General features: G+C 44.8%; 1 protein-coding gene across 2 annotated transcripts; it reads right to left on the minus strand.

Annotated features, from left to right (window-relative positions):
- Positions 1-7,961: 7,961 nt before the first annotated feature.
- On the minus strand, positions 7,962-18,599 carry smek1 (SMEK homolog 1, suppressor of mek1 (Dictyostelium)). Of its 2 annotated transcripts, none has more exons than XM_084560663.1 (15): positions 17,285-18,599; positions 17,078-17,133; positions 16,877-16,975; positions 16,133-16,750; positions 15,507-15,584; positions 15,294-15,410; positions 14,065-14,178; positions 13,839-13,970; positions 13,285-13,387; positions 13,030-13,188; positions 12,753-12,922; positions 11,127-11,266; positions 10,732-10,922; positions 10,015-10,226; positions 7,962-9,435 (listed from the first exon to the last, which is right to left on the minus strand). In XM_084560663.1, the coding sequence occupies exons 1-15, from the start codon at positions 17,424-17,426 to the stop codon at positions 9,313-9,315; spliced, it is 2,454 nt and encodes an 817-aa protein (XP_084416789.1). In that variant the 5' UTR covers positions 17,427-18,599; the 3' UTR covers positions 7,962-9,312. The 2 variants fall into 2 exon arrangements, with proteins under 2 accessions (XP_084416789.1, XP_084416788.1); XM_084560662.1 differs by having other exon boundaries at positions 11,127-11,269.
- Between the last annotated feature and the right edge of the window lie 61 nt (positions 18,600-18,660).

Here is an 18,660-nt window from a genome sequence, read left to right on the forward strand (position 1 = left end):
TTATTCCTGCTACCATTTCACATAAATTCACACCAGAAATCAAGGCTGATGAAATGACAAAGGGAAGCTGGGGCCAACAGTTCACTTCCTCTACATAAGAGGGTGTGGGTGTGTGTGCTCTTTTCCAGCTATCTGTCTGAGTTTTATACCATCAGTTTGGTTGGTCCTCACTATTTTACAAGGCTGTTTAAGGGTTAAAACTTGGTTTTAGGGTAAAGGTTACAACTAGGCTATATATATGTATATTTATGTTTAGGGTTAGGGTTAGGTACTTAGTCGAGATGGTTAGGGTAAGGGGCAAGGGGACGCATTCTGTCAATGACTGTCCTCATAAAGACAACTATACAAACGTGTGTGTGTGTGTGTGCGCTCTTGTACAGCTATCTTTCTGAGGACCAGTATCCGTTTTGCACCATCAGTGTGAGGACATTTGTGCAAAGTGAGGACATTTTGGCCAGTCCTTCTTAAAAAGGCTATTTGAGGGTTAAGACCTGGTTTTAGGGTTAAGGTTGCAAGGGTTAGGGTTAGGCCCTTAGTCATGATGGTTAAGGTGAGGGTAAGGAATAGGGAATGAATTTCCAATGTCAATGAATGTCCTCACAAAGTAAGCCATGCATGCGTGTGTGTGTGTGTAAGAGAGGAAAAAGACCCAGATGTTCCAGCAGGAAGAGACAAATTTAGAGTTCATCTCATGTATATTTGGATACGAGTCATTGATTGATTTATAAGTAGTGAAAAAATCCTTGAAGATCAAACAAAAAGAAATAATCTTCCTGACTTTACTACGTCTTGGATAGCCCTGCAGACAGTTTCATTGGCTCCATGTCCCACAGTCCGCCGCTTGAACTTCTGAACCCGCGCGGATCCAAAGTCGGAGTTAAAAAACCGCAAAGGAATCGTCATACACGTACCTTTAAACTCACAGCGCTCTTGTCCCAGGTTGGCTTCGGGGCTCAGGGGACACATTTTCGACATCGCTAAACCAACATCTCGCCGGCCTCGGGTTGGAAATTAAACACAAGAGGAAAAGAGGAGCCACGGTATGACTTCGGCCTGTGGCGGACCCCTTTTTCGCTGGAAGTTTATTTTCGTTTCCGAGCCACAGGACTCGCACACAATCAAAACACCCAGAGCTGCACATGCACAAACACACGGTGATTAACAAGGAAGTTCCTCTTTCATTTGTACCAGCATCGTATACACTACTGGAAGTTATGTTTCTCCTCAGCAAAAGACAAAAGACATTTCTAACTTACACTAAGTGTGATATAATTTGAAGAACATGTTTTTTCTATTTTTAATCTATTGTGTAAGTGAATCTCTCTCCCTCTGACCATCTGGTCACCCAAATGCATAGAAGTCTAAAAGGTCGCGGCAGCTGTAGTCTATCGTGACCTTGTCAATACCACTGCTGCACTTATCTGTAATGGAAGACACTCTGTGTGGCTGATAGTCAGGTGGGGGGCGGGGGGGGTCGTGTATGTATTTGTCTTCACATGTGGGAACAGTGACTGTGCTCACATGATCGAAGTGTGATACGCGAGGCTCACAGCCAGGACCGTGCCCTTGAAATACTCACCGGTCAAGAGTGCATCTGTCAACTGGCCTGAGTACGCAGTGAAAGGTTAAGTTAAGTGCGTCGCCTCGTTCCGGGAACTGCTACACCCCGTAGGACTTTGACTCACTAAGTAACACGATGTATACAGGAGTAGCCTATAAAAAGCCCCGCTGGAATGAAAGCGCCGCTGTCCTCGCTGCAGCTAGTTATCGCAGCAGAGGCGTCCCTGCCTGCGCTGGAGCCAGATAATAATGAAATGCCGGTGTCAGACAGGAGACAGGGGAAAGAATCAGGCCGGGTGGAACAGAGAGGGCTAATAATAGCAGCTGAAACTGTGCTATTCCCACCACTGACTGAGGAGCCATCATCACACTTCTACACACAGAGAGAGAGAGAGGGAGAGGGAGAGGGAGAGAGAGAGAGAGAGAGGCTCAGACGGACGCACACTGGCTTGGCACAGAGTTTGAACAGTAACCTGATCAAGCCACCGCAGAAACCAGAGCAATCAGGAATCAAAGCGAATCCAGTATGCGTACAGTACGTGCATGTGCCATACAAATGTGAGCGCGTGCAGATGTGTGTGTGTGTGTGAGTGTGTGTGTGTGTGGGGAGTCGGGCGAGCCAGCCAGAGATAAATGGAAGCAGAGTTTGGTGGAAACCACTTTTCCCTCCATAAAGCAAAGCAGCGCATGTCTCTGATGTGCCCTACCAGAGAGGAAAGAGGGTCTTTCATTCAGCATGAGGAGATCTGTCTCTTCTCCTCCGGCCCCTCATTGCCCCCTCGCCGCCGCCGCCGCCACCCCCCTCGTCTTTACTCCCAGAGAGCATCTGAAGCCCATTCTCTCCCTCCGCTCCCCTCTCCATCACCCACAAATATAGCAAAATCTCTCTCCCCGACAAGACGAAAGGCTTTTTTTTTTTTTTTTTTCGCTCCTTAATTGTACCCAGCCGTCACGGAGACGGAGAAGGTGAGGAGATCGGCGCAGGAGAGGAGCTGAGGAAAAAGGGAGAGGAGAAAGGAGCAGGGCAGGGGAAGAGGAGTTAAAGCGGAGGGGAAGAAAGCGAGAAATGAAAGATGTGTTTGTTCAGTACCACAGGCTGACACATCTCTCTTATCTCCTGCCCAGCCAAACCATATGCCCCTAGGCCACAGAGAGAGGGAGGAGAGAGAGATGAGGTGTAAGTGTGTGTGAGGGGGAGGAGGGGAGGGCGGGGGGGTGGGTTGCTTATAATAATACGTCTTCGCAGGATGCAGAAAAATCATAAAAGGAGGCGCATGCCATGTAGGTAAGGAGTTATTCGAGGTCAGCCACGGATTGATACGGGTATATAAAGATGAATAGAGGAAGAAAGCGTGATGAGCGGACAGCGAACAGATACATAGCGAGGCACTGACTTGAACCAGAAGGGACTCCTGCCTCGCCTCGCCTCGCCTCGTCCCGCCTCGCCCCTCGCTCCCGTCCGGCTCCTCAGCTGCCCGCTGACCACACACGCCGCCTGGCACGGCGCGGTCGCCAACGCCACACGACACAGAGCCGCCGTCAAAGCCTCAGACAGTCCAGCAGCAGGAGCCATCAGGCCTGGCTGCGTGGAAGGAGAAGGGGGGAAAAAAAAAAAAAATCAAACAGTTCTGATTAGACTCAGGCTTTCACTCGCTGGAAACAAAAAGCGGACACAAATTGGGAATGTCAAACACCATTTTGACTGCTACTGTATTTGGGAACAGTCGTGTTTGGTTAGTTTTGTGTTACAGGCCCGAGCTCAAAGCTCGCCAAGGCCTCAACGTATAGCTAGGGGTTTGATTTGTTAAGTCGAATGGTGAGTTCAATGTACACAGTAAAATCCTGACTAGGTGTGTGTGTGTGTCTGTGTGTGACTGGACCCACATGTTCAACTCCCTCTGAACCAACGCGTCCCATTCCCCTGTTTATTGACTGGAAGCTGATACCTTTAAGAGCTTCATTCATGCCACGTTACAAGAGGTAAATTGAATAGCATCGTGGTTGGGTCATTCCCCGTCTTGCCCTGGGTGATTTTTACGTGTTGCCTCTCTCTGCCTGCGTCTCCCTTCACGGGAACCCACTCCCCGCGCTCCGCTGCTCAGCCTCATTTCTCCGCAAACACCTCCAGTTTGGGACGTTATACGTGCCCACGGGGGCCGGTTTTATTTTATTCAGTGTGAGTTTTACGCCGCTTTAATAGGGGCCGAAATTTATGCCCGTGGGGGATTTTTATCTGCTAGATTCCGACGTGTGAGTCCACATGACTCGAGCGGCATTAAATGTAAACTCCTGGAAAGTGCGCCGCTTCTAGGAATAGATCCAAGTGTATGTGTGTGTGTGCGCATGTGTGTGTGTGAGACCGGCTATCTGCAGCTCCCAGAGTGGATTTACAGCGTGCCCCCCGTCCCCCCCCCTGTCCCGGCGTATACCTCCAGCCCATCTCACTCACACAAGCACGCACAGACACACACATGCTCCTGGGTGCGGAAGGTGCGCTCTTTATCACTGTGACATTTCCATTTAACACGCGGCACAAGAGCTCTCGCACTCACATCCATGTTTCCTGTGCCCCATGCCGAGGCACAATACCCACTACTTAACATTTAGTGATGGCAGATCAGCCCTAAATTCTTCCACTTCCCACCGCTTCCATGGGAAAGCTCATTATTTATCTCCGATTCGGAGTGACAAGGGTTATGACGGGCCCGCGGCCCCCGCTACCAAGAAATGAAGGAAGCGCGGGCTTACTGCTGGTTTACGGGGCACACTTAGGGTCTGGTCTAACTTTTGAGCAGCGGACAAGTTATGAGGAGCACCAAAAGGCGACTTCCATTCTTGTATTATCAGGAAATCCCAAAAGGTCTGGAGATAAATCGATGGGGCCACAGATAAAAACATAATGTTTTTGTACAATTTTGTTAAATGTCAAGTCAAGATGTGCTTAACAACTTTCAGAGAACAAATTCATTTTAAGTCTTGGCCAATGCAGCTGACTGAGACTAACTGATAAGCCTGTTGTGCAATAAACTGCAGGGTAACTACTTATTCTTTAGGCCAGGGGTGTCAAACTCATTTTAGTTCAGGGGCCACATACAGCCCAGTTTGATGTCAAGGGGGCCGGACCAATAACACGATAGCGTATTTACCTATAAATAACAACAACTCCAACTGTGCAATGCCTGTTTACTTCTAGGGCTCAGTTGTTATGTCCACACCTCTTATTAAATGTGTGCGAACCCTTGGAAGAGCAATTACTTTTATTGGAAAAATTGCAGTTAATGTCTTCAGTGTAATTTTTGCACTTCGAAAATTCATCCCACGGGCCAGATTAGACCCTCTGGCGGGCTGGTTTTGGCCCCCGGGCCGTATGTTTGACACGTATCCTTTAGGCCATAAAATGCCAAGAGATGATAAGAAACTCCCAGATCCCCAAGAAATAAACCACAGCAGGGATAAATTGCATTTGAGGGGCTTGATTGAGCTCATTGTGGACATTTTTTTGCTTGAAAACATCTCAACTAGATGACTTCTCTACTGTATGAATCATCATTTGGGCAATCAAATTCACATTCTGGGGGCACAGGTCAAAAGGTCAATGGGTGACTGTGCTGGGAAGATATTACAGAGGTGAATTAGTTTGCAGAGAATAGATTGATTTTAAAAACAAGGAACAGGCCTGATTTGCTTTTGTGTCAGCGTGTGTTATTTCGGAGACCTCTGAATCCAATACATCAGCTCTGCAACCTACAAGGGAAAAAGTCCACGAGAAGTATTCCACACCACTCTCCGTGACTGTATCTCACCTCTGCCGTAATGAAAACCAGATGCCACGGATGATGACTTCTCTCCTCTCTTTCATTCGCCACCGACGGATGCCGAACAGGGGCGTCGGGGCTGCCCCGGGGTCCCCGTCGGGCCTGCCGCAGTCTCTCCCCGCCGCCTCGGGGACGCTCAGCTCCAGGGCCTTAACGCGGTGATTAATCACGCTGAACGCGGCCAGTAGCCCCTCCACTAAAGCGGGGGAGCTCCGGCGGACACAGAGAGCACTTTGTGCGGGGGAAACACAGGTCATTGTCTGTGCCCGAGACTCCCGGCCCGGTGGGGAGACATGAAGGTGGACTTTGTGCGGGTGTTTTGACAACCTTATCCGGGTTTCCGAAAACCGCATGAGTCCCACATTTCCTACTTCATATCCTGGCTTGGTTACCAGGATTACATGGGATCAAAATAACATCGCGTTTTTTCCCCCTTTTTTTTGTTTTTTTTACTCCTCTTTTCACGAGTTAAGTTTGCTTCAAGAAATATATGCTGATAAAAGAATTAGTTTGAGAGCCAATTAAAGTTTTAATGCCCAAACATTTTCAATCAAGACGCTAACGCCGCTCATCTACTTCCTCTTTGACCTTCTGCAGAATGATGTATGGCTCTAAGTGGTCTCTACCGCCCCCTACAGGTTCACCTGGATCTGCTCCCATCAGTTTAATACAAAACATATTTTATATCTTCATGGAAAGCAATAAAAACACAAGCAAAATTCATTGGGACAAATTATATTTTATGAAAGAAAATAAACTTTAAAACCCGTCTGAGAAAAAAAAACAAAAAAAACAAAACAACGACATTTGGGGTCAATGTGTGCGAAATGAGAGGTCAGGACCAATAAAGATTTTAATTTATGGAACAGATTTAGTGTGTAGTACAGTTTGTAACATAGACGGATAGCTAAGACTAAACTTGAAAAGTATATCGTAGTTACTCTGGGTCCCAATTTGAAGAAGGGACTTTAAATTGTCAATTTAACATGCTCAAAATCTCAACTTCACTGGTTTTGAATACATGAAATATATATTCATTCATTCATTCATTCATTCATCTTCTATAACCACTTATTCCTGTTAAGGTTATGAAATATATAGTCAATTATAAATAATACGTGACACCAAATGGGATGTGATGAAGTGCAGTTTAAAAAATAGATTATCATTATTATTTTTTTAAAGCGTAGAGTTGTCAGGATAAATTAAATGATCCTAGTTTCAACCTTGCTTGCAATGGGATTTTTAATTTTTTTTCTGTAGCATGAGTCTAAAGCATTTCCATAGGTAGCTACTGATCAATGCAGAGAGAAAGTTGATAAGTGGCAGACTGAAGGCTTCAGGAGCCGAGCCGATCAAGAGAGCTGTCAAAGAGGCTTTTCATTGCCCCGGCAGGAAGTCGGGCAGCAGTGTCCCTGATGGGGACTCTTCAGCCTGGCAGACATACAGGCGGGCAGAGCCGGGTGAGCGACTTGGCTCGGGAAGAGGAGCCGGCATTCTGGTGGAGCCGTGGCTGGCACCAGCAGCAAGCTGGTCTCTCCAGTGGCAAAGAGGGAGATCACACACACACACACACACTCTGCCACACTCCTGCCGAGGAGCAAACGGAGGCTGGCAGGGAGGGCTGCTCTTCAAAAGCTGCTGTTGTCTGGCGATGGCTTTCATGTGAATGGGAGCCTTAATAGGCGTTGTGTGACGGCTCTCGGTGCACGCTGAGCGCCGACTGATGCTCTTCTGTTGGGTTTTAATTAATAAGCAATGTTTGAAGGCCACAATGCACTTGGAGGGACAACACAGTGACTTCTTGGTGGCCTTGATGCTGTTTGTTTTTGAGCTGTACTCAAACTCCCACTGAGGTGACCACATAAGCTGGGAGCTGCTGACACATTTTTTTTTTTTTTTAACTATTTTCACTCACTGAAAAAAAAAGAAAAAGAAAAACTAAAAAAAAAAACCCTTTTTAGTCTAAAAACTGTCCACTACTTTTTAAATATAACTTCAACAGTGCTGTCTTTACCACAGGATGATAGTCTAATTCAAAAATGATAATATTCACTGCGATTAAATAATGATGTTGTCATATGGAGAAATATTTTTGAGCACTTTATCCCGCTTCATCATACCATAGATGATCTGTTAGCAGAGAATGTAAAGATTTACCATAACATAAGCATAATGTATGCATTTTGCTTATACTTCTTAATTTTCTTAATAATGTATTGTTTTTTTTGCTGTTTCCTTTTATTTGCTCTGTAAGTATCCTCTGGCTCAAGAATCTCCTTTGGGATTAATACAGATGGCGCTACCAGAACAGCGCCAAAGCAATAATATTTGTACTGTGAAGAAGTTATCACTTCAGCATAGCACACACATTCACTGTAAAAGCTGTAAAGTCCAGATGAGCTGCGAGGAAATACAAGTTTAGTTCTTTCAGATATGGAACTAGGGCGCCACCTGGTGGAGCATAAGGATGTCGGCAGCAAAAATACTGCGTCTCGTCTTTCCTTTAGAATGAAATAATCCCCAAAATTTAAGTAAACAATGTCAAACAATGCTACATGGTTTCACAAAACGATATGACATCGCTCAAGTTGAAGTTTTAATTGCAATTTTGATTTCAATATTCAAACGTTCACTGTTTTTTTTAAGAAGTTTCACATAAAAAAAAAAAAAAAAAAAAAAGCTGTTTTGTGGAACCAAGTTTAAGCCAACAGAACCAATGTGTGCTACGAGCTCATACAAAAAGGCTTCTTGTGGTGGTAAAGAGACGTAGCAAAAAGAAACACCGAGTTATTAGGACAAAGGGTAGTAGGACGTCTTACAGCAAAGATCATTTTAATGGTCCCAAATATTCTGAACAACTAAGTGTACACTCATGTAAAAGGAAAAAAAAACAAAAGAGAAGATATGACAAAATTCATCACATCTAGAATTCCACTCAATCTTTAATCAAGACGGGATTACAAATTCTCCAAAAAATCTGCAGTTTCAAAGGGCAAAAAGGGTAAAACTAGCTCAACCTACTGAGGTCTTTAAAAACCTGTTCAAGTGTGACTGAAAACGTCCTGAACATTTAAAGGCAGGTCTTTTTTTTTTTTTTTCTTTTTTGTTTTGTCGTTGTTGTCATTTACAAAAAACAGGAGAAAGATTTGAGACGAATAGAGAACAAAAAGAAAATAATGAAGAAACTGCTGGCTTTTTTTTTTTCTCGTCAGAGAAAAGAACGTCCGCTGAGGAACGACGACACTGATGACATCATCAAACGACAACAAGGACAGCTCTTTGCCTCATGCTGCCTCCCGTCTGGTCCTATATACTAACTTAAAAGGGGGGGGGGGGGGGGGGACAAGAAAGCAACAGTCAAAGAGCAGAGGAGAAAACGAAGTAGAAAGGAACAGGAAGGAAGTGGATTCTGAAGAGAGAGGATGGGTGTGTGCGAGTGGTGGTTCTGGGTCTGAAATGGCCGAACTATCCGGGCCGCTGTGATGTCCTTCCCTGAGTGGGGGGGGCGAGGGGGAGGGCAGTGGGTTATGATCCGAGCCTGTGGCCTCTCTCGGATTTCAGTCCGCATGTACATGTGTTTTTTAGTATGTGGTCTTTTCCTCCAGTTGCTAAGTGACCAAAAAAAAACTCCAACCTGTCTCATTACTGTCCCGAGTCCGCTGAAGATCTCTCCTCCCCCCCAGCTTTCACTCGTCTGTTCCGCTTCTCAGACGGGCTGTCGCTCCTGGTCTCCTGATTGGCACTTGTATGAATTGGGCGAGTCCGAGGAGGCTCCATATCCATTCACAGTCCGCTCCTCTTTTAGCCACCCGCCGGCGGCGAGGGGGGTGTCTCTCGTTCATTTCAATTTGTTTTACAAGTTTGATCATTCCTATGCGAAGTCTCTGCAATGAAACTGTCTGAGCGGAGCAAAAGCTGAGACAGTGCTGCTTCCTTAGGAGCTCAGTTTGGACTTCTTTGAAGGTGGCAGAGGGTCCTCTTTACTCTCCCCATCCTCCTCCTCTTCGTCCTCCTCCTCGTCATCGTCTGGGTAGTCCACCAGTCCCACTAAACCTCCCTGTGGTGGACGAAAGACACAACGTAAGTCCAGTCATTCTGACCCATTCGTCCAATGCTTACGGTTTCATTTGCTTGGGATTGAACAGAACAGATGTTATTTTTAATATTTGCTTTCTTCAGCGTCTATTACAGGAACATATCCAAGGATAAGGATCTCTCATATGGATTTCTTGTGCATTGTACAGTGTTAATTTTCCTCATTTTGAGCACAGTGATGCTTCCATAGTTGGTAAATATAGCTGACCTATTAATCACACATTTTCAGTTTCTCACACCTTTTAAATAAAGCAAGCAAGTACGCAAAACCACTAGCGCCACAGTGGTTGATGATTGTTTGTTTTTTTTGTGTGTGATACTCAACAGGGGTGGTGGGAGTTGTGTGAAAATTTACAGTACAAGTGTGAAGATTCATAGTTAAAGAGCTGTTTTCACTTCTTTTCTGTTCAGAACCGTTCACACCAGAATAAACACTGTGCAAACCAGTTTAAGCCTTTAAAACGCTGCCTCCCAAAAATCGGGACAGGCTAGGGGGACTGTTTAAGACCTGCGGCGTCATCTTTAAAATGCTCACAGTTACCTTTGTGGTTACAGTTGTGGTGGAGGGTGAGCTCCGTGCCCCTGAGCCCGGAGACCCTGGCGATCCCGGAGAACCTGGGTTCAATGAGGCAGACGAAGGAGGACTGGACAGGCTGGTTTTAGTGGAGCCAGAGAAGGAAAGCTTGAAGCTGGGATTCTGCCTGCCTGACAAACTCGACTTCCCCAGCACCTCTTTGTCCTCCGTGTCTTTCACTGGGGATCGAGGAGACGAGATGGACAACGAACGGTCATTCTTCCCATTCAGGTTCTTTAATGTGCACAATATTGTCCTCTGTAACCAGGACTCGTTTCCTGGTACAGCCATACAGAACTAAACCAATAAATAAAACTATGGTTTTCTATCCCAGCGTCATTGGGCGAGAGGCAGGGTACACCATGGACCTGTCCCAGTCTATCACAGGGCTACTTTACTCTATATATCCTATTATATAATCGGTCTTACTTGAAGAAAAAATGCAAACATACAACAGCACAGTCCACAAGTCATCTCCTTTGCTCTTTAGGGGATCGAACCTTTCCATTAGCTTTCTAACTCTCAATGCAACCATCACAAAATCTATTAATTATGTATACTTATAAAACCCCTGTGTAAGACTTGCAGAGTTCATTTTCAAACCAACCATAAACAAATTAAAATTAATATGATTAAATTAATATCTTGTAGTATAAAGCACGTGTAACTAACTCCCATACGTACATTTCTTTCTCTCCATGAACTTGCTAATGGGCTCCATGAGGTCCTCCTCAGTCTTCATCTTGTCAGAGGGAGGAACCACTGCCTCGCCATCCTCAAGGTCATCTTCATCTGTGTTGAACCACATCTCCTCTTCATCCTCGAGCGTCCGTGCGTCACGACGGAAGCGGTGGTTCCTCAGGATGGAGCGCATGCTGCAGAACACAATGCCCAAACCACAACGATGATCTTTAGTGACGTATGTACCGTCATAGCCATAGATGAGCTTATAACAGCATATGTGAGCAATTAAATGTCTTCTTTTCTTGAATTACTGTGAGACACCCAAGATTGTGCAACTCATTTAGCTTTATAGCAACTTTACACTGAATAGTAATTGCGCAGCTTGTCTTTCTCACCTATCCAGTTTGGGGTTGTCTTGCCTCTCTCGCTGTTGTTCATACCGCAGCTTTAGGCCCTTGAACGTCTGAACGTAGTCCACATCCTCCAGAGACTTCCAGTAGTTCTCAACTATATGAGCTGTGAGAGACTTCACATCCTCCTGGGAGCAATGGGAGGTGAGAGCGGAAAAATAAAAAGTACAGGGGAAGGACAGAAGAGGTGTGGAGAAAGAAAAAAAAAGATGTGGTGTTTTTGGCAGAGGCGGGAGAGGAGACAAGCGAAGGGAGAGGGAAAGCGAAGCGTAACAAAATAAGCGGGGGGAAGAGAAGGAAGGAACAGATTACAATAAAGCTGTTAAGATGAATGGAAGTTTTCAGCTTCAGGAGAGTGCTTTGACAGCATGAGTGTTGGCTGCTTGGATCAAAATAAAATAAAATAATATGTACTATAACACAGACAAAATATATATATATACTACTTTATATGTACATGTAAAGTTAGCCAACATTTCCAATGGGAAAATCACATAACTTAATCGCAATACATTATATTAAGGTTTACATTCTCTGAGCCATCATCATCCTTACAATACTGTGAGTCATAATCATTTTCTGTTAAATACACGTTGGACAAGCTGCTCAACTCTGAGGAGACAAGCAACAACAAAAAATCAAAGATATAAACACAAACAAAGCAAGCGATGACGCTCAATAAAGGAACTGTGTCCCTTCAACTTCCTAAACCAAGTCAAGCGTGATAAGAACACCCAGGTTCTGTGGCTTTGTGCCATAACTGGGATTTATTTGTTCCTTACTTTCCCAGATCTTTGCTACTCCGTTAAATTAATGTCGTTTTCAGTGGAAACGTTGGACAAACGTGTTATTTCATGCCAGACTTCTGGAAAAAAGTAGGGATGCACAATAACTTTTAAAAAACCGATAACCGATAACCGATAACTTGAGGAATAAGATGAGGAAGACTAATGAGCAAAAGCCGTGCTGGCGTCCTCATACGCCTTCAAAACCCCATCGAATCGATGGCTATGTTTCAAAAGACTTTTCATGTTCGAGGTATTAAAGCTGGTGCTGATTTTTCCACCTCGTGGTGCTTTCTTTCAACATTTATTACACAGCCAGAGAAATGTCATCCTCGGAAACTTTGAAAAAGTCCCACACCACCACCGCTGCCGTCATGTTGTTTGTTTACAAACGTATGCACGTTGTGCTGCATTCAAGTGGTGACGGAAGTTCCCTGTTCCCGGTTTTGAGCGTCGTTTTTCCGACCTTTTATGTGGTTTATGTGTAACATCCTGGGTAACGGCAGCCACTACCAAAATCATGACCGAGTTGACGAGTTGTTTTCCGACACGAGGGAGTATTTTAATGATTTTTTTCAGCCAGAATGTTGTTTTTCCCGATTATACCGATGCCACTTGAACACAGCTTTCACTTCAGGCCGTTCAGGTCTCATGTGGGAGTTGGAGCGATTGATTAAAACAACCACTCACACCGCAGTACTGACAAAAATATGCATTATATATTATCGGGGCCATTCGTTATGATATCGGACTTATCGGAATGACGTCATAATTTCCAGATGTGCACCCCTAGAAAAAAAGCAAACTGTGCCAAGTGAATACTCACCACACGGACATACTCAAACATCTCAATGATGGCTGAATTCATGAGATTGTAACGTGAGCCGTTATTGAGGAAGGCCTTGATCACAGGCTCAAAGAGGAAGTTTCTCATGATGTAGCGGTTGTAGAATTCGTCCTTCAGGCCAATAATCCTCCGCATGAAGCGCAGGGCACCTGAAAAAAAAAAAATAATAAACGCAAATCAATATTCAGCTCCCAGCTCATTCATTTATGTTAGAAATAGAGTTTGACAGGTACCAGAGAGTTAGTATGTGACTTACATAGTGCCAGGAAGGCGTGCTGAGAGGCGGTGAGCACCAGTACCCTCCTGAGAATATCCTTGTTGATAATGTAGTTCTTAATGTGATAGGTGTGGTGCTCGACACAAAACGTTAGCAGCTCCAAAATCAAGGCCAGCAACTGGGACGTTTGAAAATCATCTGCAGGAGCGAAAATACAAAAACGTTTATTCATTTATGCTTATTATTTATTACTTAACGACCTGCGCGCACACACAACTTTAAGATGTTCGGTACCTTTGCTTGGTTTTTCTTCTGTGGTGTTGGCCAGTAGTGGAGCTGACAGGACATGCATACAGTGCTTGTAGAAGAAGCTCAGGAACTCTGTCTTTTCAGTTTTCTGGAAAGAAAAAAGAAATGTAGGAATTTTAAATGTTCAGCAGCAAAAGCTTCTCTGGTTCCCAACAACAGAAAAACAGTGAAGCACAGTGAAGGTACAGATCTCCGGCCCAACCTGTTGAGTTGGTGGGACCCATGCCATTTGTTTCAGTTAGGGGAGAAGAACTCGACTGGCAGGAAAATCAGCCAGTGCAGATGTTTGTTTTTCTCTTTTCTTTCCCTCATACAACGATTGTATCTGTCCTAAAAAGCAAAAATCCAGATGCCTATTCCTCTTTTGCACTGTCTCCTTGTTTCCTACTCTACCGTATCTCTTAAAATGAAATGATTTGCCCATGAAGGTGTTTTCGTTCTATACTATTTGACATAACAGGACTGAGCAGATAACATATCCAGTATTCTGCTCACTGTCAGTATAGAGACATGTGTGTAGACGGAGCATGCCGACTCACATTCGCAGTAGCCAGCATGTTCTCCGGGTCCACCAGAGTCCGTAGAAGGCCCATTAGCTGCACAGCTCCACCAAGCTCCGGGTCCGTATCACAGATCATGTGCTCTATGATCAGGTTGATCAGAAGGATGTCCTGAAAGGCCGATCGTTATAAGTTTACATCCGCCTCTGCGATAAATCATCAGAATTCCCTTTTATTTACATCAGGGCTTGTACACGATACTCACGTCTTCATTCTGAGACTCCTGCATGACAAACTCTCGTACCATAGAGGGGTTGTACTCCACCAGATAAGAGAAGATATCAGTGGCTGCCCCACGCACTTGAACATCATCCATTCCCTGTTTGATGAAAACACATATAACAATGTATTGCAAGTTTCCACAAAATGAAAATAAAAGAACATTCAATCTCACTTCAGAATTATTACTCCGCATGTTTTATCATGATTTGTTTTTATTTATTTACTTATCAATGGCAGGTTTTTCGAAAAACGTAGATGAGTTGCATGCTCAGATGCAGCCTAGATGTAAGAAAGACGTCTTGGGGGGGACGGATTCACTAGCATTCGGCTGTCTAATCTCTCCTTTACTCAAGTTTTTTTGTTTATACTAATGTAATGAGTGTAATGTAGGCGCTTCCACAGAAGAGAAAAAAAATAAGTCTATTGGCAAATTTCTGGGAAAAACGCCAACCATGACATCTGCAAAAGACATGGCAGACAAACCATTGTTCTGCTCTTGCCTCTGTAACTCTGGGGATGTTTGCTATATCAACACACTCATCGGATCTAAATACATAGCTGATCCAGAATATAGCCATGCTGCGCAAAAGCATGACAAAGCGCTTGACCTTCCTGGCAGATGATACAACCAGGTATCAATCTGTTTCACGCGATTTATACAGACAGAAAAAGGCTGCACTGGTGTGTACTCCACCACTGTAGGTACGCTCAAAGTTTGTTATGTCTTAGTCCTTTAGACGTTACACAGAGCAAACTGATATTCCTGAAAAAAACGCTGACTCATGGTCCAAATGAGAAGCTGAAACAGTGCAGGTACTAAAACTAGAAACTACAAACGTTTAACTCTTTTCTCTTAAACAAGATCTTCATGCAAAAAATACTAATAATGAAATCGCCATCTCCTGCTCACAACACACTGCCATTTAATACCACTGGGATCATACAGGGGACAGATTCCTCAACAAGGTGTTTCTGTTCTGTACCCAACGCCTGGCAACCCAACGCATTGTTTGGCTCTGTTGTGAACAAATGAACTGATGATGATGATAATCGTGGCTCGTTTCGGTTTTCCTTTCCTGTTTTCATCTGGGAGCGGGTCTTAATGTAGCTTTCAAAAGGCACCGACACCAAAACATCAATTCTTTGTAATATCTGAACAACAATTAACCAGTTAAATTAACAATACGTGTCTGTTGATTTCTCTACACTCACCAGTATGACCTCTAGTGCAGGTAGAATGCCCATGTTTGACAATGTCTTGAAGAAGGCGTCTCTGTTTTGAGGTTGTAACGTTTGTGAGAATGCGCAGAATTCCTTTAGGAAGTTTACCTACAAGGAGCAAACAAACACGGGCTGCGTGAAGATGGAGACAGTTACAGAGCGGTTGAGAGCAGCATTCGATCGCCTGATTGAATTCTGGCATACCAGTTCGTGTCTTTTGTCGTCGTCTGTAGCCTCGTCTGTTAGCTGTGCAAAGAGGTCTGTCAGGAACTTCTCGTCGTCCTGACATCGAAAGGGGCAGATGAAATGTGAGAATCAAGCAAATGATCAGCAGGTTGGTGCAGCACCGACCCTCACACTATCACATGTGTGCTTGTCAAAAATAGTATTAGTAAGATTGCTGTCCGATAATGACACAATAACAGTACTTACAAACTGCTTCGTGGTAAGTGAGAAAGAAATGGTCTGTATCTGGAGTGTTTGATTTCAGAACGTCACACAGACAAGAGTCAACAGTGTGCCTGTTTCAGTTTTTCCTCTAGCGCAGCATAACTGATTTACACAACACTTCTGTATCTCTATGGAGACAGCCATACATAAACACTGCTGAGTTGACACAGTACAACAACACAAAGGTCACATGATCATAAAAGACTGGCAGACAATCTCAGACTGGGTAAAGCAGCAAAAATAAACAAATAAAATCCTACAATTTTTTTTTTTTTTTTTACACCTGCCTAACTGAATGAATTTTGATATTATTACAACTTTTTCTACATTTTTTTTTTTTAAACACTTGCATCACACACTCGCACATCTGTCTATCTCACCTGTAGCATGCCCACAATCTCCACCTTGTTGAAGAAGATGAAGGAGTGCAGGGTGGACAGCATGTTTTCCTCAAACACAGACGGCGTAGGCAGCACCATATCCTGAATATACTGCACCCGATACGTCTGATGTATTTTCTGACGCAGTTCAGGATCGGAGATGGGGATCACCTCCTTAAAGCGGGCCGTCTTCGTGAGAAACTCCCGGTGCCGCCGCGGCTGCGGGAGCGCTGGGTCGAACTCCAGGCAGCCAATGACGTCCATGATGCACTCTTCCGAGAACATGACCTCGAAGAGCGCGGTGCGGTTCAGCAGGAAAATGCCTTTTATTATTTCGTACAGGTGGTGCAGTCCCTCCCTGTTTTCCAAATCCTCACACACGCGGAACAGTTCCAGGAGCTTGCGAATGTAGCCCTCGTTCTCCACAGCCAGCGCCAGCTTTTCACGCCGCAGCGGCGACGGGAGCGAGGAGGCCACCAGCTCAGCCAGGTCCTCCAGGCGGTTCAGTTCACACGGGGGCAGCTCGAGACCCGGCGACGACATCTCGTCGAAGCGCTCCTCCTCGGACTCGTCCACCACATCCTGTGTGATGTCCACTGACGGGTCCTTTCCCTGCACCTTGACAATGAGACAAACTCGTAAGCGACGTAGCGTTTTTGACAGCTCGCTTGCTACAAAATACATAACGCAGATGGAGCAGACAGACAAACAAACACCCACCCACACAAAAAGAGGCACGGTTACCTGACATATTTTCTCCCAGATTTCATCACAGCCAGCCTTCTCCTGGAAGCTCAATGCCAGATCATAATTTTCAGCCTCTGACCATACTATCAATGTATCCTTTCCAAAAAGAAAAAACAAAGCCAGATTACAACCACTGATTTCCCATCAGCGGAAGGGAAATCTATCTGCTTGAACTGCATCATGCTGCCATGTACTGACCTGTTGTTTCTGGTAGGCTGTGTTTGGGTTGATTTTGGACTCCAGCAATAGGGAACCTACAAGGTTTGGCACAAAAGTAAAGGTTGTTTGCAGGCAAGCACAAAACAAGAGTAAGACGAGGACATGGTATAGGTGTTTGCAGACCAGAACGTGCAACAATAAGCATCTGATCTCTTTTTAATTCCTGTGGCCTTTAGGTTCACTTACCATCACTCTCAGCTCGCACCAGCAAAGACGTGCCTTTCAAACGCTCCACATAGCCCGAAGAGACGTGGCCGGTCCCACGGTCATCCCACTGTCTGTCCTCATTGAGGGTATAAACTTTGACTCGTCGACGAGTGTCCGTCATCCTGGCAGGTGTTTGGAACCGGTTTCCCCCTCTCCCGGACCTTATAGGCTTTTTTTTTTTTTTTTTTTTTTACAAAGGCTCTGCTTCACGTAGCAACGACACAACTTCCAATTCACTCTCTTTTTTTTTTACACCTATTCACTTCTGCAAAGCACTATTGACCTAACTTGCGTGAGGGGGTCAACTGGGATAACAGTTATTTGAAGAAGCTTAAAAGTGTAACACCTGGACGAGTACACAGTAGGATTTCCTCAACTGATTCTGCAGTAACAACTAAAATATCAGATTTTTTTTTTTTTTTGGACCAGCTGCCTAAAAACCTAATTCGCCAGAGCTATAAGCAAAGAGCCACGCAGAATCAGCTTACTGACCATTGTAGCAAGCTAACTACAGTCTAATTTACAGAGCGGAGGACACTGACGTTAGCTGGCGCGTTAATCGACAAAACAAGGACTGATAGACATAACAAAGTCCTACCACACAGATGAGAAAGGCGTACTCAGAATAAGCCCAGCTGTTACGATCACCTGCCCACGAAACGTCCTGCCTGCTTATTAGTACAGTGTGTACGCTTGCAGGTAACGTTAGCAAGTTACGTTAGCTATAAACCTAACGAGTTAACTAGCTAGCTAGCACGCTAGCTGCCTACGCTCCGCTTGTTCAATGTTAAACTACCCTTTGAAGAAAATTGGCCAGAGTTGTGCACCGATAACATTATTTTTATAGCGGTGGACCACGGACACCGTTTTACACTGGAACAATGTTTCTTTTTTCTTTAAATAATACGCCAACTAGCTAGCGTTAGCTGCTATTGCTTCCCCAAGTGTTCCGCCATGTTCTGGCTCGGGGCCGCGGAGAGACCACTCTCTCCTTACTGTTATTCATGCATGCCAAAAATAATGCAAACCAACAAACTGGAGTCGTATAATTACTTTAAGGTTACGCTTTACATTATACTGCTATTTGCCATTCATTCCCGACGTCTTGCTCAGATAACTGCTAAGTGCCCCCCGTGAGTATTCAGCCATCTTGGGTCCCTTCAGAGTCAGTACGGGGTTTCCAGCACGGCAACAACAGGGCAGCCCGCCACATTTAAAGAGACAGTAACATAGCAGGCCAGCGGAGAGAGCAGATGCGACTCATCCGGAGGTTCACCGGCCTGATGCTTGTACACAACTTACCATCCAGTCACACCGCATCATTTCTGTCCACCCACTGTCCTGTCGAAAAATCT

Source organism: Chelon labrosus (genome assembly GCF_963514085.1).
Source record: "Chelon labrosus genome assembly, chromosome: 14".
NCBI lineage: Eukaryota > Metazoa > Chordata > Actinopteri > Mugiliformes > Mugilidae > Chelon > Chelon labrosus.

What these genes read in the sequence shown, in the direction of transcription:
- smek1 (XM_084560662.1), bottom strand. Translation starts at nt 17,426, where the DNA reads ATGACGGACACTCGTCGACGAGTCAAAGTTTATACCCTCAATGAGGAC. An exon ending in AGAAGAAAAACCAAGCAAAG is followed by an intron (nt 13,189 to 13,284) that starts GTACCGAACATC and finishes TCGCTCCTGCAG; the next exon opens with ATGATTTTCAAACGTCCCAG. An exon ending in GCACGCCTTCCTGGCACTAT is followed by an intron (nt 12,923 to 13,029) that starts GTAAGTCACATA and finishes TTTTTTTTTCAG; the next exon opens with GTGCCCTGCGCTTCATGCGG.